The sequence below is a fragment of the Rhinolophus ferrumequinum genome, chromosome 15 (genome assembly GCF_004115265.2).
Source record: "Rhinolophus ferrumequinum isolate MPI-CBG mRhiFer1 chromosome 15, mRhiFer1_v1.p, whole genome shotgun sequence".
NCBI classification, from domain to species: Eukaryota; Metazoa; Chordata; class Mammalia; order Chiroptera; family Rhinolophidae; genus Rhinolophus; species Rhinolophus ferrumequinum.
In genome coordinates, this window is record NC_046298.1 from 15,216,449 (window position 1) to 15,231,666 (window position 15,218).

Consider the following 15,218-nt stretch of genomic DNA (forward strand, 5'->3'; position numbering starts at 1 on the left):
TTATGGCGAACTACTGCTTGAGCAACGCTGACCAAAGTGTCCACTTGTATACATTTTTTTGGCACCCCCAGTGTGTGTGAGTGTGTGTGTGTGTATTATGTATATATATGGTGTGTGTGTGTGTGTGTGTGTGTGTGTGTCCCAAAAGTCTTAATGGACATTTAACCTTTAATAATTTCAGAATTATATGCTACACACTGACAAAAGACATTGTTGGAAAGTTTAATTATTTAGATATTTTAAACTCAGATTTGTAAATTTTGAAAAATCAATTTTAAATTTTTTGTTTTTTTAAGGAATGTGTAACTTACAGTGGCCCATGCAGGGATCAAACCGGCAACGTTGGTCTTATCAGCACCATGCTCTAACCAACTGAGCTAACCGGTCACCCCCCTATAATTTTAATTTTTGATGTCAGTATTTGCCATTTTCAGTCCAAGGGACTGAAATAATAGAAATTTCAAATAATATTTTTCAAGTTTGTATCATTTATATGTCTGATCCTAGTCGTGTTTGAAGATGAACACGATAGCTTGTGTAGATATCTTTATTTTCTTGCCTTTCTGAGCTGTCTGTATGAACTGTCTAGTTACCTGTATGCAGTCATTGCACCCATTGCAGTCATGGACATTGTTTGAATGTGTATCCTCTTCACCAGACAGTAATCTCCTCGAGGGCAGGGACTTTATCTCACTCATCTTGGTGTATGTAGCAGTGTTCTGTGTGTTAACAGAATGAATAGCTGAATGGTATTCCTTTGACTGCTTGTCAGCATTAAGCTGGCTTTTCCACAGTCAGATTTTACTGATGCATTAGCTTGCAGTCAGTTTCCAGTCTTCATCTTCTCCCACTCCTCACTTCTGAGCCCAGCCCGATCAATACTGCCTGTATCTGCATTGTGGGTTGTGTTCCTGCTAAATATCTTCAACTTTTTATCTCATTATTCTTTCCTGTTATTTGGGTTGAGTCAGATTCACCTAAGCAACATTTATTAAGCTGCTAATACGTGCAAACTTTATTCCTTGTTACTTCTGCATACCTTATCCCAAAGAATTTTTGAAATGATGTGCAAAATATATAATTACCCTTATTTTCTAGAATAGGAAATTGAGAAACAAAGAGGGAAGCAATTACTCACAATAACATGGAAAATACAAACAAAACAAGGTTTCAAACTCCTCTAGGTTTCACTATATTTTTATTAGCACGTAGCTGACTCTAGAATCCTGATATTGTTGCATGCGCATTACATTTTTTTTTTTTTTTTACCAAATTTTCCCTATATGGTTATATAACTAGACGGACCCTCCATCCCCCATCATAGACTACAGGAGGATCCTGGTAGATTCAGGTCCCACATAAAGAGTTGTTCTTAAAAACCTAAGAATTTTATGGCAGAAACACACACATTTAACACCTCCCTTCCCAGCATTTCCAGAAACACACTTTCAAAAACAAACCAACATGCAAAAGGCAAAAAGAAATCTACCATTTTCCCAATATTTTAGAATGAAGGCAATGCTACAATGAGGTAAATGCTAGAAGAGGCTAGTCTTAAAGTACTAATGAAGAAAATCGTTTGACCCAAGACTGATGGCTGTTATGTCTCCCCACTGAATCAAGAAGCTGCACACAACCAGGCAGGGGGTGATTATGATCTTTTAATTAATACCTTTGATATTGAGGGACCAGCAACACATGAAATTCAAAAAGTAGCATAATAGGAATCATTGCTTATGTGCATGTGTGTATGAGATAGCTAAATGTTGTACATGCTTTGTTGGTATTAACAGATTTTTTTCATTGTTATAATTTATCACATCCCTTAGAATCAACTCTCCTTCCACTTGTTTGGGATAATTTTCTCCTTGGTGACAGGGAAAGAGAAAGGAACATGCTGCCTGAGTATGTCTTGGTTTATGACCAGGAAAACTACCAAGGAATTCAGTGGGATATAAACATTTAAGATCTTTTAGTGAGTTGAGAAATCCCAGGAGTTAGTTAACTCAGTGACCACAGGAAACCTTGGACAAATACGGCTCTGATCCACCAAGAACTATTTCTCTTTTTGTTTGGTTGGGTAGGGTGTGAGTTTCCAGATAAACTGCATTCTGTGTTGGACAAACTACAGCAATGAATTTTCAGGCAGAAAAGGAACATAATTATTTACACAGAGAAAATGGCAGGGTATTAAAAGACATCTGCCATTTTGATCCGCCAAAAGCAATTAAAGGGGAAAAAAAAGTTCCACAGAAATCTGTTCGGGTATCTTTAAATTATAAAAGTAAAAACAACAACAACAACAACAAAAAAAAACAGAAGTATATTTAAATGTTATTTGGTACTGCTCATAAAAAAAGAAATGTACTTAGTTTAGACAAAAAAAATAAAAAGGAAAAGAAAAAAGATGTTTGCCACTTGGTACAATCAGGGTGAATCTGCCTTGGCTATCTTTCCTTATTCAGCCAAATCTGCTTTTCATGCAAAAAACTTTAATTTTTTTTTTCTGTTTTATTTTGCTTTGCTTCTTTTTATCAGTTCAAACTAAACTCTGAATATATCATGTATCAGAGTTCATTCGATCAGCAACTGGCCCACCTTCGATAATATTATACTTGCAAAATAAATACATTTGAAGGTCATCTCTTCCTTGCTCCAAACCCTAGATGTCCAATATAACTTGGTGGGATAATAAATAACCAATGTATGTAAGGGGTGGGTGATGTGGCACTGACTCCTTTAGAACATTCCAACATCAAAAGATGGCTTGTCTTTTTCAGCCTGAGGTTTATATCATAACACAATCATTTTTTTTTCTGTAATAATAATGAATCCCTGAAATTTCTGAAGCACAGTGTATGGTTTTCCATCTACTCTTTCATTTTAATGCATTTGGTCGTCCTGCTTTCCTTAAGGTTGGAATCATACCCCCACGAGCTCGTATTCTAGTGGGAGACAGACAGGGAAATGATTGCTTAGAAGGCAGCGTGGTAAGAGAAGTATTAAACGTTAGTGCAGTGTTTCTGGAGAACGAAGGAGGAAACATCCAAGATGGGCTGGGGATACCTGGCAAAGCTTCGCCTAAGAGACTCCATTTATGATGAGACTTGAAAGAGGCGGTATAGGCAGAAGAACACATTCCCGGCAGAGCAAAAACGCATGCACAAGTGAGAGCACGGCATATTTGGGAAAGTAGAGGTGGTTGGAAGTTTCGGGAGTTTAACCTTTAAGGTAACAGAGAAAGGAGGTAATAAAGCAAAGTTTATAGGGGGCCAAGTAGGGGGAAAATCATATAACGTATTGCTCCTAACACTATGAAGTGTCAGTTAAATCCATAGGAGATGGAAAGCCAGAGAAGAATTTTAAGAAAGAGAGACATCATCTGGTATTTTATTAGTAAGGACTGATGTAAGTGGGCGCGAGACTGATGTCAGGCCTGGTTTGGGGACCATGATAGTCACAGCTCGTGTGGGTAGATCGTTAATAGTCATTATCAAAATTAGCTGTGCTTTCACGATATAATTAAGTTTGCTCCATGTGCTTTTGGGAACTCTGACATCAGGGACTATGTCCTACTCATGCTAAAGCCCCGCTGCTAGGACCCTTCTTGGCACACAGTAGATAAGAACAGCTCATTTTTCTATGATTATTGATGGGTGGAAAGAAGAGACTGTGATAAAGGAATTAGGAAATACTTAGCTTTTGATGAAACACTGGCACTAAATATGGAAGAAACACCAAAGGCAGAGAAGGTCAAATGAAATAGGGATGGTGTTTCATGATGTCTCAAGGGTTACACGTTCATTTTGTTGTCTTGAAAATCCAAAAACTATTTTGTTGTTGTTATAATAGGAACCAACTGCAAGCTCCTAAAACTGCCCTGTGCTGATCAAATGACTAAACAATGTTTTCATAGTCAAGTAATTCCATGATCTGATAGGCCTTCAACTTTAGTTGAAACATATTTATTTTGCACTGGACAGGATGCAGCCCTGGGGTTCTGGAAAGCTGGGATGTGTTCTAATTGTGCCCAGCTTTTGGTAAAAAAAATCTTAAAATAGCAGCTCAGTCCATGAATTAGGAGTGATGTAAAACTGACAGTTTTTGAAAAATAATACAGTAGTAGAATTAATCATGTGTCAAACATTCATGTATTACTGTTAAGATTGAGCCCCTTCTAAAGATAAAGAGTAAAGCCAAGCATTAAATCTCTAACCCTTGCTCTCTCCTCTCCATTTTATCAAATGTTCCTTGTTTGGAACAAAAGTTTTGGAAATTACAGTTATTAGGTTCAGTATTAGGATGTTTCAATGTAATTACTTTATCAAATCATTAGGTCAAAGGACAAAATCATATTATCTTCCTGTTAGAATCCAAAAATAGTGATAAAAATTGAACATACATTTTTAAATAAAATAACGGAAAAGATATTGCCTAACACACACACATGCACGCACACACACACACAGACACACACACAAACAAAAAATCCACAAATCTTAATTTTACTCTAACAACCAATTTTATGCTTAATGGTGAAACTCTAGAACTAATTGTCCTATTAAAGTAACAAGTAAAGTGAGAACATCCATTATTGTTATTATTTAACACATATTCTAAAAATGCAAATCTATGCAATTGGACTAAAAAATAATTAAATATTTTGAAAACATGAAGCAAATTGTCATTTAATTTTAATATAGTTGTTGCCCTAGAAAACCCAGGAAAATAAGCTGAGAAGTTATATCACTTTAGAACAATGTCTAATAATAAGTGAACTAATTAAAATAGCTGTAGTTTATACTAAAAACACTTAAAAAATATAAGTTAAAAATGTACTTCACATCACCATCCAAAATATAAACAGCTAGCCATAAATTTAATAAGAATACATAGAACAAACATGAAGAAAACTACAAAACATCCCTGATGGTAATTAAAAAAAATAACTGATTTAATGGAAAATCAGACATTATTTCTGGATGGCAAGAATATTTTTAAAATATTAGTTCCTAAATTAACCCATAAATTTAAGGTAAACTCAATAAAATTCACAAAGGTACTTATCAATCACTTTAAAAAGTAATTCTAAATAAATCTAGAGGTAATAGAATAAAAATCATGTGGAGAAAGCATCTGTGAGATTTTAACACATCTATGTATGCAACCATTAAAGAAGAGTATGATACTAAGTACTAGAGTAAATAGACAGAATGTGAAGAACTAAAACTCCAAAAAATGAATCGTAGAGTAGGTAACGTAGATCATAATAAAGATGGTATTACAAAGCAGTTGGAAACGACCAATTATTTCTTAAATTATATTTAGGAAATGGCCAATAGTTGGGGGTTGTACTTTTATTTCACCTGGATAAATGGTGGACATGGAAAGCATGATATTTAAGAAAGGAAAAAAGATAGGTGAAAGTTGTTATCAATTTTGGATACAGGAAAGCCTTGCCAAAGGATAATATTAAACAGAGAAAAACTGATACAAATAGTGCAACATTTATACTTAAGAACACATCACATTCAGAATTGAAAGGGCATTGAAACATTGAAGAAACATATGAAATAGTCACGGACAGGTCAGAAGTTAATATCATTAAAAGATGAAGAGACTTTATAAATCATTGCAAACTGATGGATATGTATACAATTCAAAAAATAGGGAAAGGACATGAGTAGCAGATATACAAAGCAAAAAAAAAATATCAATATTTATTTAAAACTTCTAGCTTTACTAGTAATGAAAGAACATTTTATATTTTTTTAATGTGATTATATTTCATCTATTAATTTGTCAATGTTTTTAAAACATAATATCCATAGTTGGCTTGAATATGAAGAAATGGGACCACATCTGTTTTACTAGCAGTATTATAAATATCTCTGATTGTATAAATATTTCTGATGGGCAATTTGTCAAGTAAGTAACAAAAGCTTTTGATCCAGTAATTCCACTCTAGGAATTTATTCTAAATGATAATGAAATATTTGCAAAGGTATGTGAAAACAATGTGCTTACACGACAGGAGTCAACTGATATCAGACATTCTTAAGGTAGAAGTTAGGAAGACATTTCGAAGAAAATGTTCGCATAATTATATTGATGCTGATAAATGTATATCACATGTTAGTAAGTGGGGAAAAATGGACATGTATTTTATGATTGCCTTTTTTAAAGATCAAAATATATGCCAAGAAAAAGTCTAGAAAGGTACACAAAATAGCAGTGATTATTTCTGGATGCTGTATTATCATCAAGTTATTTTATTATTTTTAAATTTATTTCTACTTATTTGTACTTTCTTATTTTCCTTCAAGGGATATGTATTAATTACGCAGTAGAAGAAAATTATAAAATTCTTTGCAAATATATTTTGCCACAATTCTGATGACTATGATTAAAACTGAAGTACAGTTTACCCTTCTCTCTTCACACTTTCCCCGGAAACCTAGATTGATGAATTGAATTTCATATTTTTCCTCTTCTGGTGATTATTATTATTTGACTACAGGGCAAACAAAGCTTTTGTAAGAAGAATTAACGAGAAAAGACATAAGCTTTACGTTCATAATATAGTGTGTGTTAGGTACACCAGAGAGAACTCTGCAAATACTCAAAGTTTTTAGTTTTTTCACTTATTGGCAGCATGACCTTGAGCAAGTCTCTGAAGCTTCTGATGTCTCATATTCCTTCCTTCTCTAGAAAATGAGGATAAAAATATTCAACCTGTCTACCTCATGGGGCTGTTTGAGGAATTAGTGAAACAATGACCATGAGAAGCTTTTATTAATTAATGAAGAGCTAGATAAATGAGACGGGCTACAAGTATTCTCAGCACTTCTTTTTTTTTTTTTTTTAGCTCTTTTCCTATCCAGTACATGTTTCTTGTGTTTTGAGAGACGCCTTCCATAAGTCTGATATTTTCAAAGTGAATGCATCTCAAAACCTGGTCAGATCAGCTCTTCATCTGCCCAAACAGCACTCTTCTCGATATTAATAGCCCAAGATGGGCTGAAATGTTGAAGAGTGATTCAGTGTCCTGCTATCCTGCTGCCTGCAGAGTCGTCTTTGAAGCTTGGGTTGTAGAATGGAGTGAGATAAGATAAGCTAAAAGGCTTGTGTGTATTAAGATGGCTTCCTCTCTTACATTTCTAAAGATGCCGAGTGCTTATGCCAAGTTTAGGCAAATGCAATCCTGATTATTTACGTGGCATAATGGAAGTAAACACTCAAGGAAAAAGAAACCTGATGCTTTTACTCAGCATGCTATAAACCATTATCTCATGTTTTCTATGGAAAACAGTCTCAGCCGGGAAATTTGGTAACTCAGTAGGCTATTAATAGGATGTGGAATGTGATTACTCCTTTTGCATTACTTCAATATGTAATTACTTTTAGGAGCTAGTAGAAAGAAACTCTATTAAATGATAATTATACGAGTGTATTTGCTCTAAGGTTTTGTAATAGCTCTAAACATGGGAGTTTTCATTAACTGTTTGCCATAGTTAATAAAGTCATTTTTCTTTAAAAGTAGCAATTTCCTGCAAAAGTGGTAGCTCCAATATAGTCTCTTATAGGAAAAGGCAGGGGACACAGATTGTGTAGTAGTTCGGCTCGTCTACAGTAATAGAATCTCCTTGAAAATCTAGATGGCATCCTCGAAGTACTGTGACAATGTGACATACTTACAACTCCCTAGAGAGCCATATGTCTTGGTATAATGTCGTCAGAGGGTTTACAGCAGCTACATACTATCGCACACATAAAAGGAAAGATGACAGGGCAAGTGATGGAGGTGAAGTTGGCACGGTGAGGAAAGCCTGGGAATGTCTGCTAGCGATAAATTGGGGGTGCTGGGGATACATCCATCCAGCAGTTAGGTCTCATATGTAAATGGGGGATTAGATGAACACCCAAGATAAAAGGTTGGCCACAAATATGTGAGAAAACAGATAATAAAAGAGGTGGTAAGAGGCATATGAGAACAGCAGGGTTTCCTGGACAACCCAGTAGGTCATCTCACTATGGGTAAAATGAAATGCATGCTGAAACTTTTCCTGTTACAAGTGTTTTCTTCATCACAAAACTGACCTACGCCTAGCCTGACACAATGTAACCATCTGTCAACCCAGGGTGCGATCAGAAAATAATTTGGGAATTAAGAAAATTCCAAGAGGGAGACAGGGATTCTCATGAACTCAAATAAAGATGCACACATAAATACAAAGCGTTTCGAAAACATTGTTTATGTCACTTCATTCAATTCTGCTTGGTAAACATTAACTATTGACCACCACAATGCCAGCATCTCCCTGCTTTGGAGAAATCTACCTTTACGAAAGGCAATTCCTCCCTTCTGTATGGGTATCACTGCGGTACATGTGCTCCTGGCTGAGAACTACTCATCTAGCACCATGCTTTTATCTCTTCAAGGGGTGTGAGGTGCTCACGCGTGCACATGAACCACAGCCAACAACTACAAGAAAAGCCCTAGATTAAATGTGAAATGCAAGAGCTCTAAGTAATGTTGCTATTTCAAAGTGATGGAATCATCTACAAAGCGAATCAAAGGCAGTTTTGTAGGATTCCTTTAAAACACGTGTGTCTCCCTATAATTTCCTTCACCCCCCAGGCTTTCAAGAGCCTGTGCACTGCAGAATATTTTACCTCAAAGTCTCATGTGATATGTGTGTGATTTGTAAGGGCCATAATTAAATGCTCAAATCAGTGCAAGAAATAACAGTAAAGTAGGTCAGGTGGTATCCCTCCAACTCCAAGAGACATGGGGAACACCCCTCTGCTTTAATCGTCAACCCCGTAGGGTACAGGGGCTAAGGCTGTGACCTCTAGTCTCTGAGTCCCAGGGTTTAAAATCTAGATCTTACTACTATGTGGGTGATTGACTTTGAACAAGTTACTTGAAAGGTTCTGTGCCTCATTGTCATCATCTTCAAAATAGGAGTGATAATAATAACCCTTACCTCTGGTATGCCGTGAGAATTAAATGGAGAGAGTATGGGAAGGACGTTGGCGTGGTGTTTGGAACACAGTACTGGCATTCATGATATTGACAATAATGATAATGATAGGGAAAGTAATACTACTTATTAGGTTAACTTAAGATCCTATAAGCCCGATCTCAGTCACTGAGAAAGCCATTAACATATAGCATACGACTAATGAAAACATATGTACTTAGGAGAACCACCTTTTATTCCTATGTCACCTGATGGCATTAGTCATCTGTTTGCACAGACCTGCATTGTCACAGGTTTATAGGAACAGGTGCAGACTAAAATAGTCTGGTCAGGAGTCAAGAAACTTATGTTTTGATCCTGGCTCTGCAACCCACTTTGTCAACGGACGACATCAGTTTGGGTCTCTACAACAGAAACAATTACTTTGAAAACTTTGCACATCTAAAACCTCCTTGACTGACAAAATGGGAAGCAGAAAGCATTGTAGTCTGCCATGTCTACAGTGGCCCGACTATGCTTTGTTCATGCCTCTCAAGCAGTCATTCCGCAACCACCTCCAGGTATCCAGCTCTGCACCAAACCACGTTGCATTAAAACGGTGCTTGGAAGAGAAGGCCAGCTGAAAGGTTCCATTGCCTCATAAAGTTGAACTAATCTCTTAATGCTTTACTTGAAATCAATATTCATAAAGCCACGCTTCCCCCCAAGGGTTCACCCACCTCTTTAAAAAAAGATAAATGACGCCGTTTGCATACTGACCCTGTAAGCTTCCCCACTTAGTTTCCCCACTGCTTCATGAATATCAAAGGCAACAACAGAAAAAGTAAAATAAAATGAGACTCACTTATTCATATGCGCCAAATGAGCCCATGTCTCACACTAAAGATGGCATTATTTCTTGTTTGCTCTTCAACAGAAAGGTATTATTGAGATTAGGGAAAATACCCATGCTCTGTAATATAAACGCCGTTTATTTTCCGTTTCTACTTCTCTGAATGCATAGGAACCTTGGTACGAACCTCTGTTGTCTCTGACTGTGAAATTTGGATTGTGGATGATTTCAGGGGGTAGACTGAAGATAAATCTTGGTCCATTGGCTGTTTCATCCTTGTCATCTGCACTAATTGTAACAATTGGCTGAAAGAGAAAGGTGGCCCATAAATAAATCAAGCTGACATTGGCACATCATTTATTTAAAAATTCCTGGCTGGCCAAGAAGCCTGGTTTTAATTAGAGAACATAGTTCCAGAGCTAAACTGGGGCTCTGAAGCTTTCTTGGGCAGTGGGAGGTATCTCCAGGTGACGCTCTCCAAACCAAACATCTTGCTCGTAGCCAGGGGAGGGGACAGCATCATTACCTGATTCGAGAGTGGCTTGGTCTGGTCGCTCTCACAGATGAAGCCTTCATAGGGGGCGGCAAACCTGGGAGCATTGTCATTGACATCAAGGACCTTAATGGCCACGGGTACTTTGGCTTCCTGATGCCGATTGTCTGGAAGGAGAGAATTCAGACAGTCAGTGCCAAGGACGAATCCACATTGGTCCAAGGTTACTCCTGGGAAAGAGTAAGCGCCTGTCACTCATTTGGGTAGTGGAGGGAAAGGCATTGGTGGCATAAAAGCCATCTAAAACCTGAAGTATGCGAGGTCCAGTATGAGAGGTATGCTCTGGAATGAATGTCAATATTAGACCAGTAAGAATTAAACCACTTTTCCCTTTCTGCTGACTCTGATGCTGAGGTTATAGTCTAAATTCTTATCATGGAGCCTGCCACCCCCACCCCCCACCCCCAACGGTGTCGTCCATAGTAGTGGTTCTCAAATTAGGGTCCCCATAGTAGCAGCAGACGGTTTTCCTCTGGGAACTTGTTGGCGGTAAAAATGCTCAGGTCACACCCCAGACCTACTGAATCAGACGCTCTGAGGCGGGATCCAGAAATCTTTGTTATAACAAGCCTCCCAGGATATTCCAAAGCATGATCAAGTTTGAGAACCACTGGTCTACAGGTAAACAAGAACCCACAAATCTCGGTTGTAAGGATTCTACTACTCTGGGTTTAAACAAAACTGAGTGACAGAATAAAGGGGGGAATCTTCCAGTGGATAGATATGAGTTTCAAGCTTGCCAAGTCAGTACCCGGTTCTGCCAGAGACAATAAAAATATCTCTATGCATTTACTTATATGTCTTCCTAGATAAGGTGACCAAAAATAAATTTTAAAGATTGAAAAATACATTTAACACTGAAAAATTTATTCTATCTCAGCTGTCTGTCACTTTCCAGAATATATAGAGTCTGAAGGAATAATACTTGGTAAAGTAGAATCAAAGCCCTTAGGAGAATACTTACGGATTTCTGCTGCAAAAACGGATATGTTGAGCCATGTAGTTTCCTCTCTATCCAAAGGTTTTGTAGTTTTAATAAAACCATCCTCTGGATTAATAGTGAAAAACCTGTCGAGGTCAGTATGACGATCAATTGAATACCTAAGCAGAATGCAAATGAGGCAATTAGAGGAGATAGTCCAAGAGGCTTAATATTTGAGTATTTTCTCCATGCTATATGTAAAGCAACTTTCTCAGTGAGCTGCTTCAGCTAGGTATTCCTTTTAATCAAATTTACCTTTCAAACTTTGTACATGAATCTTTCATAGAAATCCTTTCGCCACATTGGAATTCTTTATTCAGTACAATGAATGAAAGAGTTGGTTAGCATATTCGATTGGGAGGCACACAAACGTGTTACATCTTTCTCCATACTTACTACCATCACCCGCCATCTGAATACTTATGAAACTGCATTTGGGAAGTAGGTTTGCCTCACCCCCAAACTACTCAGAAAGACATAAATGCATCAACCCTTTGCATATGAAATATTAATCTCAAGTTTGTCTACATTTATCATTAAGGATCACTTATGGTTCTAAAAAATCAGTTTTTCCTTATTTAAAGACAAATGCTAACTATATTTTGAGTGAATTTATTTAACGTATTTATTTAGTTGTAGTGGTTCCCAGGTAGGTTGGTTCAGAATTCCAGGGTGGAATATGCAAGCAGGCTTGGCCATTCACTTGTAGAGCTTTCTTCCCACATTTTAATGACCTCAGGCTGTGCCTAAAAGTGTAGCTAAAAGGTTGCAGCGACTTAATGTCCACTAGAAAATTTGCTTTTTCAAACAAAAGGCAAAATAATTTTCAAAATATTACAGGAGGGTATTTATGGCAAGGTGACGTGGAAGATGGGGCAAGAGGAATGGCCTTTATTCAGGTGCAGTAACTTGCCCAGGGTACGCAGAGTTGTAAGTGTTGGACTCCGCAGCTCCTTTCCTTTTCACGGCACTATACTGACTCCAGAATAGAGAATAGCAAGCATGGTTATGTTAACTTAGGTAGCATGCTGGGCTTCATAATTGGGTGGTTTCCTGCTCTTAGAGGGCTTAGCTGTGTTTTCCTAAAGTTTACAGAATACATATGCCTGAAGGCATTCATTGAGGGTCATAAAACCGAAGAACATTCATGGTAGCAAAGACCATGAATGAGGCAGGGTTTAACATCTTCAATTTACCAAGGACGGTGTTTGCAAATGGTCTATTAAATAGTTTCTGGGGGAGCCACTATTAGAACCTGGATCTCCCAATTCCAGATCCTGTTCTTTCTGGGAAAGCAGAACCATGTACATCAAACAGCACTTCACAGTATGCAGAATAAGAGCTCCTCTGTGATATCATGTGATCTCATACCTCCCCCACCCAGTGAGGACACTGAGCATAAACCATCACACCCGTCATAAATGTCAGTAGAGGCTCAGTAACTGAACCTTCAGCATAGAGTCCCATAGGAAAAGCAGGCAAAAATCTGGAAGTCGTTTTGCTCTGTCACCAGGAAGTTCACTACCCAGTTGACGTGACAAGACACACTCCTGGGAAGAAAGGTAGTTAATAATTCAAAGCATCAGTTTATAGAAGTGAACGGCCTGGATTTCGGTTTTGTAAAGTCCGAGGTGTAAGTTCATGCTCCACTACATGTAAGCTGAGTGATACTGAAAAAGCCACTTAAGTTCTATGAATCTCAGCTTATTTCTCTTTTAAACTGGATTATTAATAGTGCCTAACTTTCAGGCTGTTTGTCAGAATTACATGCCGTATAGATGTTTAAGATACATGACCTAGTGCCTCACACAGGTTCCGTAGTACAGCAAATAATAGCTGCTCTTCTTTTTGTTGTCACTGCTGCTGTTACACATGGCGGACAGACCACGGGAGCTCTCAAATGTCAATCTACAGAGTGTCGCCTCTGTCCTATAGCCAGTGCAAAGTCATGGAAGGATTTTAATTAGAGAAACAAATGAATAGGTTATCAGAGACAGGAATAAGCCTGGATGGGCAAGATAGTCTCAGCAAGGAAGAGTAGAAGAAGGGAAAGAGGAAACTTAAGGATTTGATGTACAGTGTTTCTCTGAAAATAAGACCTAGCCGGACAGTCAGCTCTAATGCGTCTTTTGGAACAAATATTAATATAAGACCCGGTCTTATTTTACTATAATATAAGACCGGGTCTTATATAATATAATAATATAATATAATACCAGGTCTTGTATTAATTTTTGCTCCAGAAGACAAATTACAGCTGATTGTCTGGCTACGTCTTATTTTCAAGGAAACACGGTAGCATTGAATGAATGAGGTGATAAGGGAGTTAAATGTAGGCCTGACAGAGGGAATAGACGCTGATGTGGTGAAAAGAGAACCGAGAGGACTCATTTGATATTTGGACACCTGTGGGAGGCTGGGAGCGTCCTCGAGTTTCTAGCCTAAGTGTCAGAGAGAGAGACAGAGAGACACTAGGAGACACAAAACCAAGTCAACTTGGCAGGAAGAAGAGGTTGGAATTCAACTGGGGGTTTGTTGCCGTGCTAAGAGTGCAAAGGTTCGACTCCACCATAGGTTTCAGACTCACAGGCAGAGTCAGTCTTCAGGTATGCCACAGTTTGAAACTATGTTTTGAATGAAAGAGTGAGCCGGTGAAGGAAAAAGCAAGTGAGTGAATGTGCATGGCACATAGAACAAGTACAGAATTAGAATCAGGGAGAAGATCAGTCTAAGAATCTGGAAGACTGACTCATCCAGTCATGGCATGGGGGAAGAAGTCCATAGGTGAGAGGACAGAGAGAGAGAAAGGCCAGAGTCAAAAGGCCAAGTCTCAGGAGCCTCCAGTGCCTGGACCGGGACCAGTGACTAGTGAAGACACCAGGAGTGGTGCTGTCTTGAGACATGAAGAGATTGCTGCCAAGGAAGCTAAGAGGAGAGGGTATTTCAGGAAGGCAACAGTGAACACAAATGTGTTCCTTCTTCTCTGTCACCATTTTCTTTAGTATAAATGGAAAAATTCTATTGTCCACGTCAATTTATTTTCATACTCAGGTCTACTTACATTTTTTCTCCAGCCTTACTGAAGTATGATTGATAAATAAATAATTGTATATATTTAATGTGTAAAGCATAGTGTTTTGATATAAGTATACCTTCTGTAATGACTACCATGATCAAGATAATTAATGTATCTATCACAGTTATCTTGTGTGTGTGTGTGTGGGGGGGTTAAGAATGCTTCAGATCTACTCTTTTAGCAAATTTCAAGTGTAAAATACATTATTATTAATTATAATTACCACGCTGTACGTTAGATCTCTAGAACTTATCTTACAACTGAAAGTTATACCCTATGACCAGTATCTCCCCATTTTCCTTACCCTCTGGCCACCACTGTTCTATTCCATTTCAATATTTAAATTTTTTTAAGATTCCACATATAAGTGATATCATACTATATTTGTGTTTCTGTGTCTGGCTTATTTCACTTAGCATAATTTTCTCTAGACTCATGCACCTTATCGGAAATGGCAGGATTTCCTTTTTGAAGGCTTAATAATATTCCATTGTGTGTGCATATTTACCACATTTTGCATATCCATTCATCCACCGATAGACACTTGGGTTGTTTCCATGTCTTGGCTATTGTGAATAATGCTGCAATGAACATGGGGGATGCAGCTATCTCTTCATGATATACTCATTATAGAAAACAGTACAGAGATTCCTCAAAATGCAGATGGAAGTGGAAATTGTTCTGAGGGTTGTACCTTACCAACCCCTGAACTAGACAGACACATCCTGGCCCTTTTTCAGTGTGATGAGGACAGCACACAACCTAAGGTGTCACTGATCTGCCGTGGT

General features: G+C 37.8%; 1 protein-coding gene across 5 annotated transcripts in view; it reads right to left on the reverse strand.

Annotated features, from left to right (window-relative positions):
* Positions 1–15,218, reverse strand: part of CDH11 (cadherin 11) — a 148,432-nt gene that overhangs the window by 11,008 nt on the left and 122,206 nt on the right. For all 5 annotated transcript variants that reach the window (XM_033127614.1, XM_033127610.1, XM_033127613.1 and 2 more), the window contains 3 exons: positions 11,337–11,473; positions 10,346–10,479; positions 10,007–10,124 (listed from right to left, as the gene is read on the reverse strand). In XM_033127614.1, the coding sequence (XP_032983505.1) occupies positions 10,007–10,124; positions 10,346–10,479; positions 11,337–11,473 (389 nt within the window). The remainder of the gene's footprint in view (positions 1–10,006; positions 10,125–10,345; positions 10,480–11,336; positions 11,474–15,218) is intronic.